Source organism: Centrocercus urophasianus, unplaced genomic scaffold (assembly GCF_019232065.1).
Source record: "Centrocercus urophasianus isolate 14NV4802_14NV808 unplaced genomic scaffold, USGS_Curo_1.0 seq_13, whole genome shotgun sequence".
Lineage (NCBI taxonomy): Eukaryota > Metazoa > Chordata > Aves > Galliformes > Phasianidae > Centrocercus > Centrocercus urophasianus.
In genome coordinates this window covers 3,104,651-3,127,328 of record NW_024884475.1, presented here as the reverse complement: position 1 = coordinate 3,127,328, position 22,678 = coordinate 3,104,651, and the positions used below count along the sequence as shown (strand labels likewise).

The following is a 22,678-nucleotide window of genomic DNA, read 5'->3' as shown; positions in this document are numbered from 1 at the left end:
CAAGGTGTTAAAGCAAGGAAAGAATCCGATGTAAATGAAGCATCCTGGGTTTTCGTAAGAAGGTAATTACAAGAACATAATGCCCTCACTGTAAGAAATTGAATACAAAATTAGAAAAAGAAAAACAATCTCTACAGGAGAAAACTTTTACTTCAGACATTAGTAATTACAGGTTTAAGACCACTGTACATAACTCAGCATCAGCTGTTAAAAGGGCATTATTGCCACTTAGCAGGTTAGGCTCTCCATAGAGTTGCATGAGTAAGGTCTCTTCAGCAGGAATGCATGGCACCTATTTTAGCTAAAAGCCCCTAACTTGGGATTGCAAAGTTATCCTTGTTTTGTCAGTAAGAGATAAAGAGGGCACAGACAGTAGCCATCTAAAAGGATAACTGACAAGTCTAAGGCCAAAGTCAGGGACAATGAGTCTCATATTGTTTATCATTAAGTTTGTAGCTATTCAAAATTAATCCTGGAAATTTACTATATTTACTTTTACCGGTTTATATATAGCAAAGTGTAGGCTGCTTTTAATGGCTTCTAAACACTTGAAGATTCTTGCCTACTTCTATCTAATTTACTATTTTAAGTGATATGTAAATAACAACTCAACCAAAATCCAAGAGATGGTATGGTTTAAACCTAGAAACTAGAACAAGGAGAGTGAAAGCCTCAATGATGAACTGCTGAAAGGAATCACAATGATTAGACTTTTTCTAAATTTGCCACAGGTCAATGGGCAAATCACTTTGCTTTATAGGATATTAACTGCAAAGTAAATATAATGATAAAGTTTCAAAAGTTTTCCCAGTGAGTTCAATAAAAAACCTCAAAATTTCTAGAAGACTTTTGATACATGTACAAGTCAAAGATGTTTGAGGCAGGAAGTATAACCCAAATCCTTACGTAACCTGAGCTGCTGTATTTCCACTGAGTTCAGTCAAGGTGGAAGCCATGGATTGAAACCTGCTTGATGGAAGCTGTCACAGCTCCTGTGAAGATGAAGAAAGTCTTCTCATCTTATACTGAACATCTGCTTTTATATGCTTCCTTTTGGCTTTCAAAATGCCAAACATTTTTTTTGAATATTAAATATTATCATAAAATGAAAAGAAGAAAAGTTTGAAGGTGTGGGAAACAATACTTCTCTACAAGACAATATGTATTCCTGAAGTGGCAGGTAAAAGCAAAGAATGGGATGTTAACAGTAATATTGGAAACATTTTTGTCTTCTGACACTAATGAAAGAAAATTATGGATCATTCTAATAACAGCCACCAAAATTGAATATATTTAGCTGACACCTATTTCATTTTTTAATTTAGTTATTTGCAGATGGAGTAATGAATTTTTTCTCAACAGAAATTGATGAGTTTTATTAAAAATAAGAATGAACAATAAGTATAAAGTAAAAGATGATTGTTGGCCATGACACAGGTGAGATAGAACAGAGGTTCTGCAGAAAAACTAATGTAAAAGTGTACTTGCACATTGCACTCCAGAGCTCCTGCTGTTTTCTGGCTTTTTGCCATCTCATTCTCTGCACATCTTTTCAGATGGAAAAGCTGGTATCAGGGACTTTCACAAAAGAAAATATATGGTGTGACTCTGAACTTGCTCTCTAATCAAAAACGGATGGAGAAGAGAAAAAAATAAAAGATTCTTACTTGGGGTGAAAATGAGTTCTAGAATATTACAGTACATTTGAAAGACTGGATGAACAGGCAGTAAATAAAAAGACTGACTGAAAATAATCAAATGAAATGAACAATTTATGTCTGTAGTGCTTTTATATATTAAAGGTTTTAAAAATGACTTGTCTCAAATTAGTATGATTAATATTTTATGTTTATAGTTTATTTATTTTATGTTTATTTTATGTTTATGTAGAACCTTTTGTATAAGGTTGTCAGTGATCTGTCCATGCTATTTAGACTTATTATTCAATGAAGTAAACAAGGATTATAGTAAAACTGAAATATATGACATTCTATGATTTTATGATAGAGATATGAATCCTGACGTGGAATTTGATCACCCTTTGATTTTCCTTACTTAGACAGATTAAGTGAAATATTAAAGCTTCCTATAGTGTTTGACTTACAGTGTATAACAAGATAATAGAGCAATTAGTTCCCATCCTATCTATAGGAGACTGCGTAAAAAGTCTGCTGACCACAATCCTCTGGCTGTGACGATTTTATCAATTCTTTATCCACCAAATAGTCTGTCCTTCAAATCCTTAATTCCCCAATTTAGAGATAAGGCTGTGATGTGGGACCATATCAAAAGCCTTGCACAAGTCCAGAAAGGCAGTATCAGTTGCCTTTCCATCCCACTTCATCACAGAAGGCCAATAGATTGGTGAGGCACAATCTGCTCTTGGAAAAGCCATGCTGACTCACATATCACCTCCTTGGATGTGCCTTAACATGTCTTCCACAACAATTCCTTTCTCTCTTTCTTAAAACTGGGAGTGATATTTCCCTTTTTTAACTCACCACAGATGTCACTTGACAGCCATGACCTTTCAGATATGATGGAGAATGCCTTGACAACTACATCAACCAGTTCCTTCAAGACTTGGGGATGCATATCTTTTGGCCCCATAGATTTGTGCACATTCAGTCTCATGAGGCAGTCCCAAACTTACTCCTCTCTTAAAATGGGAAGTGTTTTGCTCCTCCAACCCCACAGTCTGTGTATGACTAGATGTTGACTTTTGTAGGTATGGCAGTCAGTAGCAGCTAGTGCCAACATTACAGGTATGCACTTCAGTTTTTATAACACAAGCTAACAAAATTACCAAACATTCTTTTGTAAAAGGGATGTCCTTTGATACTGTCTGACAGGGATAACACAAAGCCTCAGATCTGATCTTTTTTTATTAACACTAGTCAGTTACGCTAGCATTCCCATAGGAATAATTATCCTATCAAGAAAGTTATACTGCACATCAAATGAAATATAGCCATTGCTTCTTTTGCATTATCCCCACATCTGTCCAAAAACTTCCATATGTTCATTGCCTTATTCTCTTCTTAATGTATGGTGCTGAGTACCATCACCTTTCTTCTGACATTTTCTTTTTTCTTCAACAAAAACATATTCGAAAAACTTTTCTATAGCATAACAAATGCTAGTTTAGGATCTTATTAGGATTTTATAGTGGCTCTTAAATGCTTCCTTGAGCATGGTAAAATTTACAAATCCCTTTAAATGGTACATGTTATTTCTCAGAATGGTAACAGTTGATCTGCTATACATTCTGCATGTCGATAGGTAAGAATTGTACTTTTCTTATTTTGACTATAAGAGGAAAAAAAAAAAAAACAAGGCATTTAATTGATACTTCAAAGGGTACAACTGCAGAATTACAGGCTTTGAAGAGACAGTAACAGTTTCAATGTTATGCAAAGAATACCAAGTCAACTATTTGCCTTTGACAAAAGGTTCTGTTATAAAGCAGTGACTTGACTTTCTCACCTAGCTACAATAGCAAAGATATTCAGGTGACATCACTACCCTTAAATCACTCACATTTTAGAAGCAGGGCCTTTGTTCTACAAATCTTTTGACTACAAGAAGCATAAATCTTGACTTTAGCTCTCTTCTCTATCATGTGCCTTCAACCATAAGGTATTGTAAGGAGATTAAGACTTGCAGAAACTCTTCTCTTGAACTTTTGAAGTCTTGAAACCACTTCAGTATCGACTGAATACAATTTTACCTGGTGTTTTATAACTTGTCTACCATGACAATAAACTTACTGTGGAGATGACACTTCCACTCTAAACTCCTTTTCTCAGCTACTTACAAGTTTCTCAAGACCTTGTCTTCAAGCTGACATTCCTTATGCTTTCTCTAGGGCCAAAGGAAAAACTTTCTGGAGCTTTGAAGAAAATCCACTTAACGCTTTTAGTTGTTGCTTTATTTTGAAGTTCAGAGCATCAAGACCAAACATTTTTCATGCTATGCCATGAAGTCAATCCTTCTTACTATCATAGAATGGCTTGTATTGGAAGGGACCTAAAAAAATTTTCTACTGAATTGCCACACACACTTTTGTTACTCTGTTATTCTAGCAGAAAAGGTGTATTTTTTTGTTTGTTTGTTTAGAAATCTATCTTCAAATCAACTTGTAAAAAGCATTTCAAACACTGAGGAGCCTTATTATTCGGATTACAATCATACTCATCATACCTGTTTTCTGAATGAGTGTAGTATTTACCTCATGATGTATTTGCACTTCTATATATTCTCATTAAGCTCAAGTTTATATCTAGAAAGATAATGAACAATAGTTTACTAGATTCATATCTATCTGCAGTGTTGGATTTTCATATTTATAATACATGGATTGTCAACAAGTAGTAGTAATAATAACTAAACTCTTAAAAAACATCTAGTCCCATATATACTTGAGTTTCAGCATCAGTATTGCAAGCAACACTGATTTAACATTTTCCTCATATGCTTCTATAGAAAAGAACTTCCAGCAAAAGACGTGCAGTTGTCCAAACAACAACTATCCTCAGGGAAACAAAAGCAAGGTTCATCTATCTCTGCTGGTTGCCTGAAAATCTATTTTCACAGAAACATATTTTAAAAGTAGCACAGGGCATTGAAGACTGAGATTATATGTGGGAAAACACAGTAACAACAGTTATTGAACTTATCCAGAATGGCAAAACCTGCATTTCCTCACTCAAAACAACAGAAAATCCCAGAAAGAGACACAAAAGCATTGACGTGACATGACCTTTTCAACTAAAGACAAAAAAACACATGCTTACAAGTATTACTTCCATCTACTAAATGGTGAGAAAAAGTCAGAAAGTTTGGGAAGCTGTTGGATGGATGTATAGGTAAGTATCTACATGAAGAACGGAATTACTATAACAAGCATCTTTAGTCGCACAGATGAAATGTGGAAAAAAATATAAGTGCTAAAAATTATGAAATATCAATATTTAAATTACAGGTGGGGTAATAAAATTTACTACTAAGGGAAATTCACTGTGATGTTACTGTACTTTTAATCAGTTATTCCAAGAATCAGTGAAAAGTTTCCAATAAAAACTTAGCATAAAGGAGATTTAATTCATAGTTTAGTCTTCCTAAATATTAATACAACAAGGTATTAATGAAGTCTAGGTAAATTGATCTGGTGCTACTGTGAGCACTCAAATATAGCTTATTGCAAGTTTCCCTACGTATCCTCCTTCTCATATTAAGGATTCCAATGAGTCACTCACATTTTGGCAATGTGAAATATTTTGACACTTGTGCAATATCAACTAAATGGATACAGTACTGGCACGGATGCATACAGTACCATTATCTCCGTGCTTGTTAGAACCTAGATAACAATACAGGGACATAGCAGGATAGGTTACACTGTGACCCACACATTGCATGAACTCACGCAACACAGACAGCCCTGTACAATGTCCAGTGAACATATGACATTGAGATTTGGAGATAACGTTTTCACATTTACATATTTTGATCTAGATTAACAAGCATACTACTTAAGGGTCCACATCTGAAATTTTGACTCGTATCGCGAGATTGTATTTTGATTTGTTTATAAATCAAAGCTGCTACAGCTTTTGTTAGAAGTCATGAGATATATATATTTTTTTTTAATTACAATTTCTTTTTCTGTTTCAGCTAGAAGCCCCATCATTAATCAGGTCGTTTCCTCTTCAGGCCTTTGACATGGCTTTTCCCTGTGAATCTCCTATGATTTTTGAGCATTACAAAATGCCCTTTATTTATAACTCATTTTCTTGCAAATGCTCTTTTCAGTCTCCTCAGAAGCACTTTGCTTGCACTGAACTTTCTCACTTCCTAAGAAGTGCTAAACCCTCTGTTTCTGTCCAACAAGCTGAAAAAAGCTCAGGAGATCTACTCTCTTCTGCTACAATAATGTAAACTCTTAGCATACTTTCTATTCTGTCATGAGTTTGGAATATGAACATATTTAAACCTGTATTTAAACCTTCTCTTTGCCTCTCACTAATACCCTGATTTCTATCCTAAGTTACATGGTCTAAGAGAGATGTTCTTCATTTTTTTGCCCAGCAATATGCTGGATTCCCCATCTCTGGAGACATTCGAAGTCAGGCTGGATGGGGCTCTCGGCATGTGATGGAGCTGTAGGTGTCCCTGTTCACTGCAGGAGAATTGAAACAGATGGCCTTTAAAGGTCCCTTCCAACTCAGATGACTCTATGATGCTATGGTTAAACTCACCTGTTTTACAGTGAAAACTGAGAGCATAGTTCATATCATCCACTGGTTAAAATATAGCCATGTTAATACATCATAACAAGAGAAAGATGCTAAATAAATGCTAAATAATTCACCAACGTAATTCTAAAATAATTGTGGTGATCTTTAACGTCTTTTCCAGCCTGAGCAATTCTATGATTCTACAACTCCTGTGCTGGGGGCCCCAGGCCTGGATGCAGTACTCCCAACACATTTGGAGCAAATGCACAAAATAAATGGAAGTCATTCTCAACAGTAAATAACACAAATCTTGAAGTCAATACAGTAAGAAAAGACAGTATCTTGAAACAATAAGGGCAAAGATGTTTTGCATTGAAAAAAAAAAAAAAACCATAAGAAAAAACAACAACTTGCTCTATGCAATGCTGACTTTATAGTTATTCTTCTTAGCTAGCAGCGGAATAACATATGACAGCAGAGATGCAGGTGGCCTACAGTAGGGGGAGAGGCCTGACTATCAATCTTCTTCCAGATTCCTCTTGAGAACATATCCAGTGCCCTTAGTACATTGGAAGTGAGTAAAAAGATGAGAGAGTCAACGGAAGTCAGATAAGAAATTAGCTGCCCTTCTGCTAGGTATATCTTAATATTTGTCGAAAGATACATACTTCTTAGAAACCGCTCTACTTGCTCTAATGCATCCTTCTTCCAGCTGGAAACAGTGGTCAATGACAGAGAAAATCTAGTGTCACAAGCAATACCCAGCTGCAACAAGAATAAATAGAAGGCAAGTGATGTTCCTAACCATTAGAAGGACAGGCAGATAGCACCTTCTGTTACCAACCTCTCTAAGATTATTGTCACTTGCTGAACTTCCCACTTCCAATCACAGCCTATTTTCTGTGTTAAGAGAACTTTTTGTATGTTGTCAGAAAACTAATGGGTTGTTCAGTCACGAATGCTAGTAATAAATCTCAGCTGCTAAGTGAGGAGGCTTTCATATTTCCTGCCCAGTGGAAAGATATATCAAAAAATAAAACCCAAAACAAAACATAAAACAAATTGAAGGTAGGTACACCACATACCTGCACAATGCTAATTTCTTGTTGCTAAACAGCATGGGCTGAGCAGCCATACAGTTAATAATTTAACACCACATCATGATAAAGATACCAAGGACTCATGCTAACCATCTGAAGGCAGTGACTCTGGTAACTAGTTTTATTTCTCTTAGTGATGAGGGAGTAATTAAGGAGCTTCTCCCTAATTGCTTCACTTCCCTAATGGAAATAAAAAAACCCAAACCAACAACACGCCTACTGCAATTGTTTCAAATTCAAAGTTTAGGCTCCAAAGGACCCCTTTCACTAATAGCATTATATACCACATCACTTCAAAGCAGTTCTTTCTATGGAAGATTCAGAGGATGACTCCCACTCTAGACACTGTGAATGTACTAAGGTCATACATTTTAAACAACTGGTTAGGAGCTGTCATTAATCCCATAATACATGGGATCAATTAATTAAAAAGATACCAAGAGGTCCTATTTGTGTTATTATCTAATTTTAAATCACATAAACTGCTATTTGATTGGAGCGTGCAAGATAGACATAAACAGGTATTAAAACTTAAAAGGATTTTATCTTGGGATGATACTGTGCCACAGAAACCACACAGCAGAGTAGCAAGATCAGACTTGAAAAGTAAACCTCTACCCAAGCAGGTGTTATTCCCTGGAAAATATTTAAAATATTACACTGTAATTAAAAGGGGAGTAATTGGACTTTATCTCTTTTACAGACACAATATGTAAATGTAATTTATAGACAAACTTTTTATAAAATGTATAGATATGTGGTTAAATAGACACTTTTGGCAGATAAGTGGAAAATACTGGGAAATTACTTGGAATAAATTTCTCAGCAAGAAAAAAAACATTTTTGTGAAACGAACTCTCTTAAGAGTAAGCAAACGAAAGCAATATTAAAGAATTGCAGAGAAAAGCAAAGTGGCCAAAGTACATTTTAATTTATAGAAAGTTCCCCATAAAAGTGCATATTTCCAATAAGTGAAAACATAATGAAAGTGTTCAGTCATTCAGTAACAAATAGGGACCTAGTGGCTTTGTATCTACAGTCCCAAAGGCAGAGATGTGCTCTATTTGAGATGAAGATGCCAAATCTACCACTTCCTTTCTTTTGTTTTATCTTCTATTCTTTCGGGAGTTAGAAAACAGGAAAAGAACAACAACCACCATTGCTCACAGGCTGCTTACGTTACGTAGCATATGCTTATTTTGTATATCATAGAAAGAACCGTGAACAAAAAAGTTACCCTTGGATTCCTTTGCTATGAATATATTAAAGTGCTATGCTATGAAATAAAGAAGTTCAGCAATTTAAAAATAAAGGAAATGGAAAAATTAGTAGAAAATGATTGAGATAACACAATCAGTATCACAGCTTGTAGCCTGCTTGTTTGTTTATTAGAAAATTTTACAAACCTAACTATGTTGATAAAGCACCCCTCCAGTAAAGTTACTCCTCTTTTAGCCAGCCTGGATTTTATCAGAAAATTTATGAGGGCAGGTGCTGAGGGACTGTCTTCATCATTTGCTGTAGACAATTGCTCCATTCCCAAATTAACTTGCACCCATGTTTGTGTTAATAGTGTAGCCTGAAGATCACCACAGGATTCTGTAAATACTTCTTCCTATGGAGGACTTCGCAAGCTCCAGAGACAGATCCATACTGCCCAAAGGTAGAAATGACTTTTGCATGAAAGCAATCGTGAAAGTTTAGACATTAACTCCTTTAAAACCCTGTCTTCTTCAGGGACAGGTGCACAAGAGCCTTGGAAGAGCAATTATTTCCATGCATCATTTTTTTGTAAGATGACTTCTGACGTGTTGATCTAAAAAACTAGAAGACGAAATTGGTACAAATCCCAGCGCACTACAAATGTAGTTTATATAGTGGCTAACAAGTTAAAAATAAAGATGTTCTGGCTTTTTTTTTTTTTTTAAACTTTCTTGTTTTTATTTAAGAGTTTAGTAGCAGCACAGCAGGAATTTTCGTCTCAAAAGACTTCTGGTTCGTTTTGTCTTAAATACGTACACTCCAAGGTGAAGAGATGAACTACCTGCAGCAGGCATCCAGAAGAAATAACTGTAAAGACGTTCAAGCCTTTCATATGCTCAGTTCAGACAATTGGACTAGTGCTTTTAATAATCTTCAATACACTCATGATGCTTACTAGGAATTAAGAACATCTGTTGCCCATGGGGGGAAGAAAGGCCTGAGATGCAAATTCAATCTAAAATAAGCATATGAAACATGAGGTTACAGAAGCAGCCCACAGCTTCAAAAGCAAATTTCTCAACTTGAAGGGCTTGAATTAATCTGATCTATGACCTTCTTTATATTCCTTGATTAGAACCAAGGTTTGTCATCTTCTAAATGTTATTTATCTAGCTAAATTAATGTCAAGTACAATAACAGGATAAAACCTCATCAGTTTCTAAGAGCAAATCCAGAGAGGTATTCATTTTTCATGATGGAAGTTGGATACAGAAACTCTGAAAGAATATTGACACTTTTATTCATTACCAGAAGCAAACAGCTAGCTGTATACTCTGATAATGCTGTGATGTGCACTTAAATAAAAAGAACAGAAAACTTCAAGTAGAGATAGTATTTATGAAATCTCTCATGTAGGAACACTCTTTGTTCCTTGAACTAAAGTTTCAGAAATAATGAGTCAATTTTTTTCTTCTTAGGCTTGTTGCCTTAGGTTTGTGTCTGCCCTAAATTCCAATTCTGTTCATGAACACAAAACGAAGTATCATAAATGCTGTGGGCTCCTTATGAAGATCACTAGTAGCTTCTGAAGGAAGATATTATGCCACACCACAAACTCTCAGCATTGCATTGATATTACATGTACTGTAGATTCGCACCAAATAATAACTTCAACTGCAAGTCCAGAATCTGAACACTGCCCCAAATAAACCCTGGCTTTGCACTCCTTGTGAATTAAATGCCCTGAGTACCATTCTGAAAGGTGTTTCCAGTGGGGGGGAAAAAAAGCAAACTATTGGGTTAGATATTAGATGTTACTACTGGTGTAAATCAAGACTAAAGACAGTGTTGAACACCATAGTAAAATTTCATTTTACACTTTCCACCCATGCCTCCTCTCCTTCCTAAATCAAGTAAGTAAGTAGAAGTCTCTGAGCAGGTCCAAATGCTCATTTTCTAAGCTGCCCATGCTAGCAGTTATTCTTCCCTCCTGTCTTGAGTGTGCAAGCCTGTTACCATATTTATGATGAGAAAACATATGACCAGCCTGAACTTGGGAGCGACAAATACACTTCTTGAAAAATGAAGGGTAGCCTGCATTGTACGTTATGAAAGAGTTCAAACACTACCTTTTGTTCTTCTTGACATTTTAAAAGAAAAACAAAACAAACTAGAACAGTGATTAAAAAAAAAAAAAAAAACACATACCAAAAAACCCTCAACTCCCTGAAGTCATTCCAGTATCCTTTTCAAAATGACAGCTGCATGAGCAAGAGGAAGTTAATAAAGATTCCTGTGAGCCAAACAGGCAAAGGCACTATAAACCAAACAGGAACAGAAATGCTGTCGTTAGGTTTCACCAGCTACAAGCTATTATCCAACCTTGTGATGCTATTGATTTGCTTGCACTATATCAAACTTTAATCACCATAAACCATTGCCTAACACAGCTCTTCCACTAGCAAGTGTTCTTGGCATATAACTTGCATTGTTTTGGACAACCCTGGAAATCTTTAAGCTTATATGAGATGAAACTGATAGTTACGTGTAGGCTCCATAAAGAGCTTCATAAAGAACAATTTGTACAAAATTGGTAGGACAACTTACTTTCAAAGTATTGTTTTTTGCAGTTTCAAACTTGGTGCTGAAACATTCCAAGAATAAGAATTCCTTTTTACAGTACTAGAATTGTTGGAAGTAAACTTCAAGGAAGAATAATGCAACTGACTTTAACTCCTCACTAACCAGTGAAGTCCTGGCAGACCTTGCATAAAAATTCATAATAACACTTAAATAATTAGTAGAGCTCTAGTGTTGGTTTTTTTTTTTTTTTTTTCCCCCCTATCCTTCTTGTGAAGATGGAAAGCCTGATTTGACTCACTGCTTCAGCTGTAAGGTCCTATAATATGAATTCACAGTTATTAGTTAGAAGTCAAACATCTCCTCTTGAAAGCAAGCAAACAGCTTGCTTTCATAACTCTGTTGTCTACTGCTGTTGAATTTCATCTCCCAGAAAAAACTAACTGAATTTAGTAATTTAATGGGTAAAGTTATAACAAAAAACAGTGCAGCAAGCCAGAGTGAAACCTAGAAAGTTCTACTAAACAGAATAAGAGTTCATTAATAACAGTATTTGATGGAACAACTTCTCAGTTGCAAAACACTCTTCAAAATAATAACCACCATTAGCTGTGCATTTTCACCAGTGATGAACAAGAGCCTGAATGCTGCAGTCATAAAAAAAAAAGTGCACTAGTGGAGGTGACTCACTGTTTCATAGCTGCTTAACAGCATTATCACTAGGAAAATATTGCCCACGCAATCCATCTTTCATCAGCCTGAACAGACAGAAGTTAGAAGGTGCCAAATATAGATGGTATGGTAGAGCAGCATTTTAGGACAGCCCAGCCAAGACTGGCAGCATGCTTCATGGTCTTCAGACTCGCAAAGGGTATGCTCTAGACTAGCATCTTATTGCCACCAAAAAGATCCCACACATTTGTCAGAAGAACTTTCTACTTCAGTTGAGAGCAACAAAGAAACCCGTAGTCCTCTCAAAAGCTGGGCTGCTAGTGATTTAGGACAGAGTTCATTGTAAGAATCAAAGTCTTTCAGAAGTAAGCTCAATACTTGTCAAGTTAGTAGCTCCCTAACAACATTTTCTTTCCTCCCTGCTTAAGAACACATAGTATAGCTAGAGAGAAAGGATATTATTAAGCTACTACATATTCTTCAAAATTATGCTAATACAGGGAAGTTCATAATGCCACATAACACCAAACAAATCACTGAACTGCATTTGTCTTCAAAAAATACAAGCATTTTCCACAGTTCTTACACTCTCAAAGGGCAAATGGCAACAAACATTGCCATTTTCTTAGAAGTCTATTCAGTGAGCATCCAGCTCTCAATCATGATGTTTTATTCTCCCTCTGAGCTATTTCAGAATCACCCATGAAGCCTTGAATTTATTGCTTGTGACTTCGTATGTCTCTTCAGAAACACATAATACTAAGTACATATATGGAATATATACCTTTCAAAAATAAACATGACATTAGATTATACCTTCTCTATTTGTCCTTCTCCTGTTTTTCCTTGGTACAACTAGCGCTTGCTATCTGAAAGCAGTATTGGTCAGTAGCAGATACTCTGAAGCACTTGCTTGGCTTTGTACTTTGAGATGGAAACCTTATGTACTATCAGTAGAGCCGAACTGAAATTTACTTCTCATCGCTCTCAACTTTTGACAAAATACCAGAGACGTATTTCAAATATGCTGAATTGCTCTAACAAGCTACTAAATTATAGCATGTGCTTTTCTCAGCCATCTAGCAAGATATTTGCTGCGCCATCACAAAGTTGTCCCAAACTCCTGAAGCCTGCACGACATAACTGCTTCCTCTGGACTTCAGCTGATGGACTGCTACCCTTGCTTCTGTTAGAGGAACAATGTGGAAGCCTAGTGGCATCAATGAGATTGCTTACCTCAACGAGCTTGTTGGCATGCTCACGGAAGACCTGCGCATACTCCTTCACTTCTTTCTCATTACCGCTTTTGGCTGCTTCGATGAGAACCAGCAATGGCACATTGGTCTCCAGGAATGAATCTGATATATGATCCATTACTGCCTTCCGGAGCTGCAATGAAAAAAAAAAAAAAAAAAAAAAAAAAAGAACAGAGCAGTAAATAAAAGGAGAATTATCAGTATACAGTCCCACTGCGTTCATTGGCCATTATATTCAAGCAATGACGTGTAACATCTCACAGCATCGTACAGGAGTTTAGACTTTTTCCTTCCTTCCTCCAAGCTATACATTTGCAGCAAGAATACAGACATTCAACTGCTAAAGGCCTGAGATTCATGCTGACTCATGCCTCTAACCCCAGTGGACTGAGTGGCTCTGTCTAGGATAATGATGTTTTCTCACATAATACACTGAAAATTGATGAGAATTGAAAGCTGCACTTTTTTTTTTATAAAAAAAGTTCAGCTCACTTTAAAACCAAATATGGATTAAGAAGCTTAACTTCAAATAACCATTAAAATATTAGTCTGAATGTATCTAAATCTCCTCTAATTCCTGCACAGAATATTATTTTGAGTATATCTTTTAGCACACGCCTTGTGCTTCATACTCTTCCAAATACCTCCAGTAGGTATAAAGAGAAAACCTAAGGACTTTCTAGGCAAGATTAACAAACATGCTACAATTTATTCCAAAGAAAAAAACTCCATTCAAGTTTTCACAGATTAAACCTGTTATTTCATAAACATTGTTTGAGACAATATTCTAAGAATTGTGTCACTGATGACTTCTCTACTCTGCTAATAACTACTGATTCATGTTAAACTTCGCTAAAATTTGAAAGACAGAAAGAAAGATGAAATCTTAATTCTATCCGGAAATTTAATTACTCTATAGGAGTATGGATCAGAAACATTTTTTAGCATATTTTACTCTGCTACTGTGTTGTTAAGAGTGAAAAAGAAAACTAACAACATGAATTCAGTGATAACAAGCTGGGGAGCCATTTGCCCTGAAGCTCTGGTTAGCCACAAATCTCCTTCAATCATTCAGTTAGATGAATGTTCAAGCAAGGTAAATTTTTCTATTTTACAGTCTAGACTAGAAAGCTCTCTCTAGACCAGGTATCACCTAAACACCACATCATACAGGAAACTGCTATATTATTAGGCATAATAAATACATTATTTGAGATACAGAGTGTGACAGCAGAACACGACAGCTCTATTTCAATAAAGAAAAATCTAACCTGGAATATTTCTGTTCAATCCCATAGTGGTACACTAAAAACAAGCAGCAAAGCAACTTCTTAAAATATATGTACTTTCATGCGGTTCTTTTTACATAAATTACAGTTAAAGAAGCTGGTGCATTAAGAACACCAATCCTTAATTCCCACAAAAAGTTAATTCATCCCAGATTACACCTGGAAAATATTTTTCCACCTACAAAATGATTTGTCACTCAGAATGGCTGAGACAGCAATATACATGAAGAAGGAGGGAAAAAAGAATGAAAAGGATAAATTCGTATGAGAGGCTTACCAAAGGCTAGGAAACTGGACTGTGGTGGCCACTACCTATGACATTGTCATCACCTGTTCTCTTTCCCTCCCCTCCATCTTCTCTACAAGAACTTCATCTATAGCCAATGTATGTGAAGAGATATTGCCAGAAAGGGTAAGTCTCAAGTTTACTTAATCGCCCACTGCAGATGTCCATCTTCCAACACACACTGAGAAAACCTGCACCTAAACTACATGCCTCACTTTTAGACATTTAGTTAGAATTCTGAAGTCCAGCATGTTGAAATAAGACAGACTGTAGTATTTCCAAAGAAACACAATGTTAAAAAAAAAAAATCCCAAGTGGTCTCCATTTAATTTCCAGGGAAAATCCCTTCAGGAAAACTCTTAGCTCTAGTTCAATAGAAGACTCAATAAAACACACTGTTCAGTTCACTGTCTGAAAAATTACTTTAAATCTTAAATGAACACTTTTTTTCTGTTTATTCCTTAGGGAATGATATTTCAGAAGCTTAAGAATAATGAGCAATTTTTTTTTAATTTAAGATTAATATGCTATTATAGATCTGATCATTCAGTGGCATCAACAACAGGATCAAGTGCACCTGCAGGAAGTTTGTATGTGGTTGACATGTCTTAGGAACAAGATGTTGTCGAGGGAGACCTAGACAGGCTCCAGAAGTAGGCCCAGGAGAACCTCATGAGGTTCAACAAAGCCAAGTTCACGGTGTCACACCTGGATTGTGGCAACCCCTGCTATCAGTATGACCTGGGGGATGTAAGGGTGGAACACAGCCCTACCAAAAAAGATTTGGGGGTACTGGTAGATGAGAAGCTATACCAGAAGAGCCAGAAGTGTGCACTTACAGATCAGTAAGACAGCCATACACTGGGCTACATCAAAAGATGCATGACCAGCAAGGCAAGGAAGGTGATCCTGCCCCTTTGTTCCACGCTAGTGTGATCTCACCTGGAGTACTGAATCCAAATATGGAGTCCTCAGTAAAGGAGAGATACGGACCTGTTAGAGCGCATCCAAAGGAGGGCCACAAAAATGCTCCAAAGGATGGAACAACTCCCCTGTGAGGACAGGCTGAGAGAGCTGGAGCTGTTTAGCCTGAGGAATAGAAAGCTCTGAAAAGACCACCTGATGGGGAAACGGGGAAGAATGGGGAGAATGGTACATAAAGGGGGGCTGTAAGAGATTTGGATTGCATATAAGGAAGAAGTTTCTTCACTTCAGGATGGTGAAGCACTGGAAGAGATTGCCCAGAGATGCGATAGATGCCTCATCATTGGAGACATGCAAGATCAGGAGGACATGGCTCTGAGCACCCTTATGCAGCTGTAGATGCCCCTGCTCATTGTGGAAGAGTTGGACTAGATGGTCTTTAAAGATCCTTCCAACTCAAATAATTCTATGGTTCTATAATTATAAGAACGCACCTCATGGAACCCTACAAAAAGTCTCAAGAAATTTACATGTGTATTCACACATCTTCTTTTCATCAGGATTAAAATCGCATGTTAGAAGACAATAAAAGAAAAACACAATAAGAGCATCAGATAAGCAACAATTTGGGGCTTTCCACTGTAAATATGCAGCAACATAATATTTGAATCAAAATTAATGAATAAAATGGATATCCTATGGTAAATCTATGTGGCTTTCTGCAGATATTTTGAGCAGTTTAAAAAAATTCCTGAATTCTTCCCTGTTATTCATGGAAGTCAATAGCACATTCCTAACCTCTCTCGTAAACAGGCACAACCATCTTCTAAAGAAATTATATTCTGAGTTTAAGGACACCCTCACATCAAAGTTAGAAGGTATATTTAATGGTTTTTATATACACAGGGGAACACAAATTTTGCTATCCATCACTACAGGCTATAAAGAATGACTTGACAAAATCATTTATTAGATGTGACAGGAGTATGAACACAAGACATTCATCCAATTGCTCAAATGGATACATGACAAGGTAATATTAATAGCACAAGACAAGACATTTAAAAGTATTAGCTCAGCATTACCAGTCTATTTGATTCAATTAAGGTAATTCATCAAGGTAAATAACTACTCGAAAACTAATCTTATATGTTCCTCAGTACACTGCAACCACGTCCAGCTAAAGTGATGGCTTATGCATTGAGAAATTTTATGGTTTCATACAACTGACATCAGCTCAGAAGGGAATGAGAAAATTCTGTGACCTGAATTTAAAACGGTCATAAAACACGCAGTGAAAAAGGTCAAGTTTTACTCTAAAAACAGCATGAGATCTCATGTACACTGGTAAATTAAACAATGTCTTCGCTATTCCTAGTTTTTCCCCCATATTCTGATGTAAATATTGTGACACATAGTATTACTCATATGGCAATGATTAACTTTTATTCTCTATAGCTGAATTTATTAAGTTAGAGGTGGCTTCAAAATGAAGACAGTTTCTACTACATTAAACTCCAGTTGTTGGAGGAAAGACTTAAAGGTCTACTTAATTCATTTTGTCTTGAAAACTTAATTAACATACAGTTAAAAGAATTGTAAATGGGCTATATGAGCATAAAAACATAAAAAGGGAAGCATCAAGACCTGCAAATACTTTTTAAAGTATGAATAGTGAAGATAGCTTTTACGTCTTTCCAGTTCAGTCAATTTAGTCAGTTTACAGTGCACAGTCAGTTGCTGTTTTTGATAGCATCGTGTTCTACTGTTCTAAGCACTATTTAGGGCTGTTTTATCATCGTCAACTCACAGCTATAATTGAGCTCAAAGAGGTTAACCTGCCCACTGAAATGTTTTCCATGGCTACATAACAATTTTAGAACCAAAATATCTCAGTATTACTTACAGTCTGGTAGAGAATTAAATGTCTAATCTGACATGGAAAGGGAACATCATAACAGGAGAGTAATGACTCTAACATATTCTTTAACTTTATAAAGACTAGCAGTATAAATTGATCTGCAAGTCAAGTTAATCAAAGAGCACCTAATTTGCCACTGCAGCCTGGAATGTCTTCGACCCAGTCCCCTCATAATATTCTTCTCCCCAGATCAGAAATACATGGGTTGGACGGGCAGAATTCAGTTCAACAGACAAGGAACCAGTTGCAAGACCATACCCAGAGCATTGTGGCCAATGGCTCAGTGTCTGGATGGATTGCTCAGTAATGAGACCAGTGCTTTTAAATATCTTTATCAATGACATTGACAGTAGGCTTGAGCACACCCTCAGCAAGTTTGTGGACAACATTAAGCTGTGTGGCACACTCAACATACCTGAAGGATGGGATGCCAATCCAGGGAGACGTAGACAGGCTCAAACTGTGGTCCAGGAGAATCGCATGAGGCTCAATAAATCCATGTCAAAGATTTTGCACCTGGGTTGCAGCAATCTCCACTATCAATACAAGCTGGAGGATAAAACTCAGCCCTGCCAAAAAGGACTTGGGAATAACGGTGGATGACAGCTGGACGTGAACCAGAAATGTGCCCTCACAGCCCAGAAAGGCAACCATATCCTGGGTTGCATCAAAAGATGCATAACCAGCTGGGTGAGGGATGTGATCCTTCTCCTCTGCTACACACTGGTGAGACCTAACCTGGAGTACTGCATCCAGATGTGAAATCCTCAGTATAGGACAGATATGGGCCTACTGGAGAACTAGTGAAGAGCCAAAAAAATGATCCAAGGGATTGAATACCTCTCCTGCAATGACAGGCTGAGTGAGCTGGAGCTTTTCATCTGGGGAAGAGAAGGCTCTGGAGAGAACCAAGAGTGGCCTTTCAGTATCTAAAGGGAGGTTACAAGAGAGATGACAGTCTTCAGCAAAGTTTGCTGTTGCTATAAAATCTCAGTCAATTCTACATACAAGCCATGAAGACACAAAGCAAAGAACAGCAACCTGGAGGGTAGTGGATATTCATCCTGTTAAATCTATCTTCATAGACTAAACAGCAAAAGGATTAACATTCAAAGCATGCATCTCACAAAAACATCTAAGTTACAGATTTCTGGAATATAATACATAAAAGTTTTAAAATTTGAGTTTAGGAGAAAAAAAATCATGAAGTGCAAAGACTGATTCTACTACTTTATGTATTTTTCCACTTTCTCTTTCAAAAGAGTCTTTTTCAGTCACGTGAAGACTGGGGATTAATTTACTGATGGAAAGCAACTTGCATTAATTAGCTTTGACCAGAAATTTGAAAGGGACCAAGACGAAAAAAAAGGAATTCTTCCTAGTCACTGACTATTACAAAGAAATTCTCAATATTGAGAATTACATATTACATTACATAGTTTTACATAGAATTATATAGAATTATATTACATAGCCAGAACCATAGTACTGGCTATACCTTAAAGTACTTAAATAGTTAATCCACATTAATTTTTTTGCTTTATTCATTTTACATGCATATGCTATAGAACTCTTCAAAAACTTATCAATTTTAGTGGCTTAAAAATTGTGATATCTATTAAGAAATAATGATTTCTGGACAAGAATGAACCTTGTACTTGCTAACAGCATTAGAATAGTAATACAAAAGTACAAAAGTTCTAAGAATGAGGGATGCTTTTCCCTCCTCACCCATTTTATGAGCATTATGAGAGTTATGTCTTATTTCATATGTCTGGATAAAACAATAAAATCCTTATGCTGACTGGAGGGTTCACGTAGTATCAAATATTTACAACTTATAAAAATAAGGAATGAGACAAGGCATTAACATACTAGGAGGTAGTACAGAGGGTACCATCAAAAAAAAAAAAAACCAAACCACAACAAAAAAGAAATACAGGCAGAAACTAAGGAGACAACAGTACCAGTGAAATCAAAATAGCCTGGGGGGGATTAAACAGATACATGGTCACAAATTTTAATTACCTTGACTATGAAAATTCTTCATGAAGTTAATGCTTACTACAACAAGCATACATTGTGACTTCACTCAAGAGCAGTCTCATCTACAAGGCTTAAAAGGGCTAACGGAGCAAGCATTATACTTGAAACACTTGCATTCCCATCTAACCAAGCTGCCATATTAAGCATCTCTAAGATCTATATATTTAGCCACAGCAAAAGCTTATGACAGCTGCCTGTGGTAGACCAATCCAATGGAATTACAAACAATGGCAGAAACTAAAAATTGATTGTGTTCTGAAAAAAAATGAAAAAAAATCATCCTTCCCAAGAGTCACAAACTCATATTATCCTACGGACAATGATGAGAGACATTTGATACCATGAATTACCATTCACGTCTTTACAAAAAGAGCTTACAGCAGTGGGATTACAATCTTTGTTTGTTTTATAATACCCTTGTCATAATTTCTGTAGAGCAGAAACTGAAAACAAAACTTGCTGTATATTAGCAAGCAACACAAAAGACAAACTACTTAAGAAATGAACAAAATTAATGGCAATTAAGAGACAACTGCAATGTTGAAATCCCATTTGGAAATTAGATTCTACATACTCATTGCCATTGCTCATAAATCCATTAGGGGGAGAGAGTTAAGAACATCTTTGGGAAGGGACTATGTTTTTCTTCAATTTATATTGCTCTCTTCCTCCTGTTACTACATTATTGACAATGAACATCAAAGTTCGAAGCTCTTTATGAACTCCAGCTTCTACAAGTTTCATAAGCTAATGCAACCACAGGTCATTCTCTTGGCTGGTACTACAAAGCAGTCTAAACTTCATATAAATCATCATCAGTAGGACAGTATTGTTTTGTTCTTTGTTTGTTTTGATGGGAACATTATTAGACATATCTGATTAAATTCTCCTCTCTCATTTATATTGTTTTTAAAACTCATTTTAATTAGATGATATATTTGCAACAAAAGCAAGCAGTGATTACAAAGTTCCCATAGTGAATAGAAAGAATAGAGAGATGAAGTATAGGAGATTTTAGGAAGATTCACTATTAGAGCAATAGTTGACAAACTATGCACAGTAATTTAGAATATATTTGTCAATGAATTAGTGCTCATAATTCCTCACCAGCCACTTTGAAAGCCAACATTCTGAAACTTGCAACATCATTCAGTCGGATTAAAAATAAACTAGATCCTAATTCAAAAAGCAAGAACAGCCATAGGTACTACGATATTTGGATTTTGCCAAACTAAAATAATCCATCACATATATTACATTGCAGGTGAGAGTTTTCTTCACTTGATGGAAATATTGCACACTGTAGATTTGCACAAAACTACCTGATATAGGTATAATTTCCTGAAATATGGCACCATATGTGCATCAGTAAACATTATGTATAGAGTAAATTAAACGGAGACCTACAATTAGGAAGTAAGGAAATTACTACAGACCTGAAAGAGTAAATCAGCAGTATTAAAACTCCCCATTTCCTCTGAAGCACTTCAGAGCACCATAAAAGCCTCAATGTCAATATGATAAACATTGGGATGAAATATGCTTTGAGATAAACAAAAAGGCATACATTCAAACAAATTAAAGTCAAAATCAAGACTAAGTGATGGTTCATCACCTCTAGTTTATTTTTTAGATTTCTTTTTCCTAGAACTTTTTCTAAATCTCCTTTCTTAAAGTAAGTAGAAAAGCAAGTTTATCAACGGGGAGCAGAGAAAATTTAGATGCACTGCTGAATAGCATGGTAGGGGGCCTACAGTTTTCTTAGTCCAAACTAGTGACATTCAGAGTATTTGATTAACGTACATTGCTTTGAAGATTGGTTATAAATTCAGGGCAAACTGAAAGAACAGAGGGCTTTATCAAATAGAGCGTTATCATCTCTTCCTTACAACAGAGCATTACACAAGATTCCTGTCTAATACCCTAGCACAAGCTGAAAGGGAAACCCAGTAAAGAAAGTACTGACATATGCACAGCACAGTGCAACAACACAAATGAATTAAAAAATTGAACATAGCTTCGGCACAGGAATAAATCTGATTTAGGATTTGATAGTGAGCTTTCAGAAAGACAGCTTCCAGATCTCCATAATCAAGAGTGCTAAAGTCACTACAGGTGAAAACATAACCTAGGAGATACATTTCTAATGAGCAAAGGCTTGATGCTGCAGGTGGCCTTAGGTTCAAAGGCATTCAGATTGACATGTTGGGATCACTTTTAAAAAAGAGGAGCCAACATTTCATCAAGGAGTGTTCTCATGTGACAGAATGAGGCAATATCATCACATCACACACTCCCTTGGGAACAACTCCTATCTCATCTTTGGTAATACAGCACAAACTTGCAAGGCTCCTGTGTATTGTCTGGTTAAGTATAACCTTGCCTCAACTTTGTCTTCACAAAATAAATCTTCAGTAAGCGTTCATGCAATATTAAATTTGAAATTAAAACTCACTTGGATTTTCTGTTGCTGTTAAACACTTGCATTATGTATTGCACCTGTCTCTATTAACAAATTCTCACTGTGTCACATAAACTATGTGAGGACCACGACCCTCTCTCTGTTTCTAACTCCCCTTAAATTACACAGGTAATGAATTAATAGAACCACCCCTATGATTTATAACTTCAGACAATGCCTACTTGTCTACAATAAAGAACACATCAAAGCCTACTTTTAGGATAGTAAGAACAAGAAGTTGATCCTCTAAGCTACCTTGACACAATCCTATTAATGTAGTGTTGACTAGCTTTACAGTAAGAAAGTAAAAGAACTACTTACACAACCCACCTTCAGGTTTCTTTCTTTGTGGTAAATGAACTAGTAGACAGTTTCCTCATAATTCCCTATAAACATACAAAGATAATTCAACTTTTCAAAACAAACTACCTCCAACCAACTACTCTCTGAAGGTGAAATCTCCCATTGTATAGGAGATTTAGGAAATGCCACCTTGCTTATATGATCACCCATCTTCCATAATTGACATCAACTGGTGTGAATTCACAGGTGGGATTTTTGGTTGGCTGGCTATTTTTACTCCTTCCCATTATGAGTTTTTATTTATTAGGGTGTGTTGCTCAATTTCTTAAAAAATCTGAGATAAATTGCTTGGCTAATAAATATAATAGACTTCATTGTGTTCTTCTGAAGATCCTAGT

General features: G+C 36.2%; 1 protein-coding gene across 2 annotated transcripts in view; it reads right to left on the bottom strand.

Moving 5' to 3' along the window:
* Positions 1–22,678, bottom strand: part of CTNNA2 (catenin alpha 2) — a 396,255-nt gene that overhangs the window by 79,301 nt on the left and 294,276 nt on the right. For both annotated transcript variants that reach the window (XM_042812772.1, XM_042812773.1), the window contains one exon: positions 13,031–13,183. In XM_042812772.1, the coding sequence (XP_042668706.1) occupies positions 13,031–13,183 (153 nt within the window). The remainder of the gene's footprint in view (positions 1–13,030; positions 13,184–22,678) is intronic.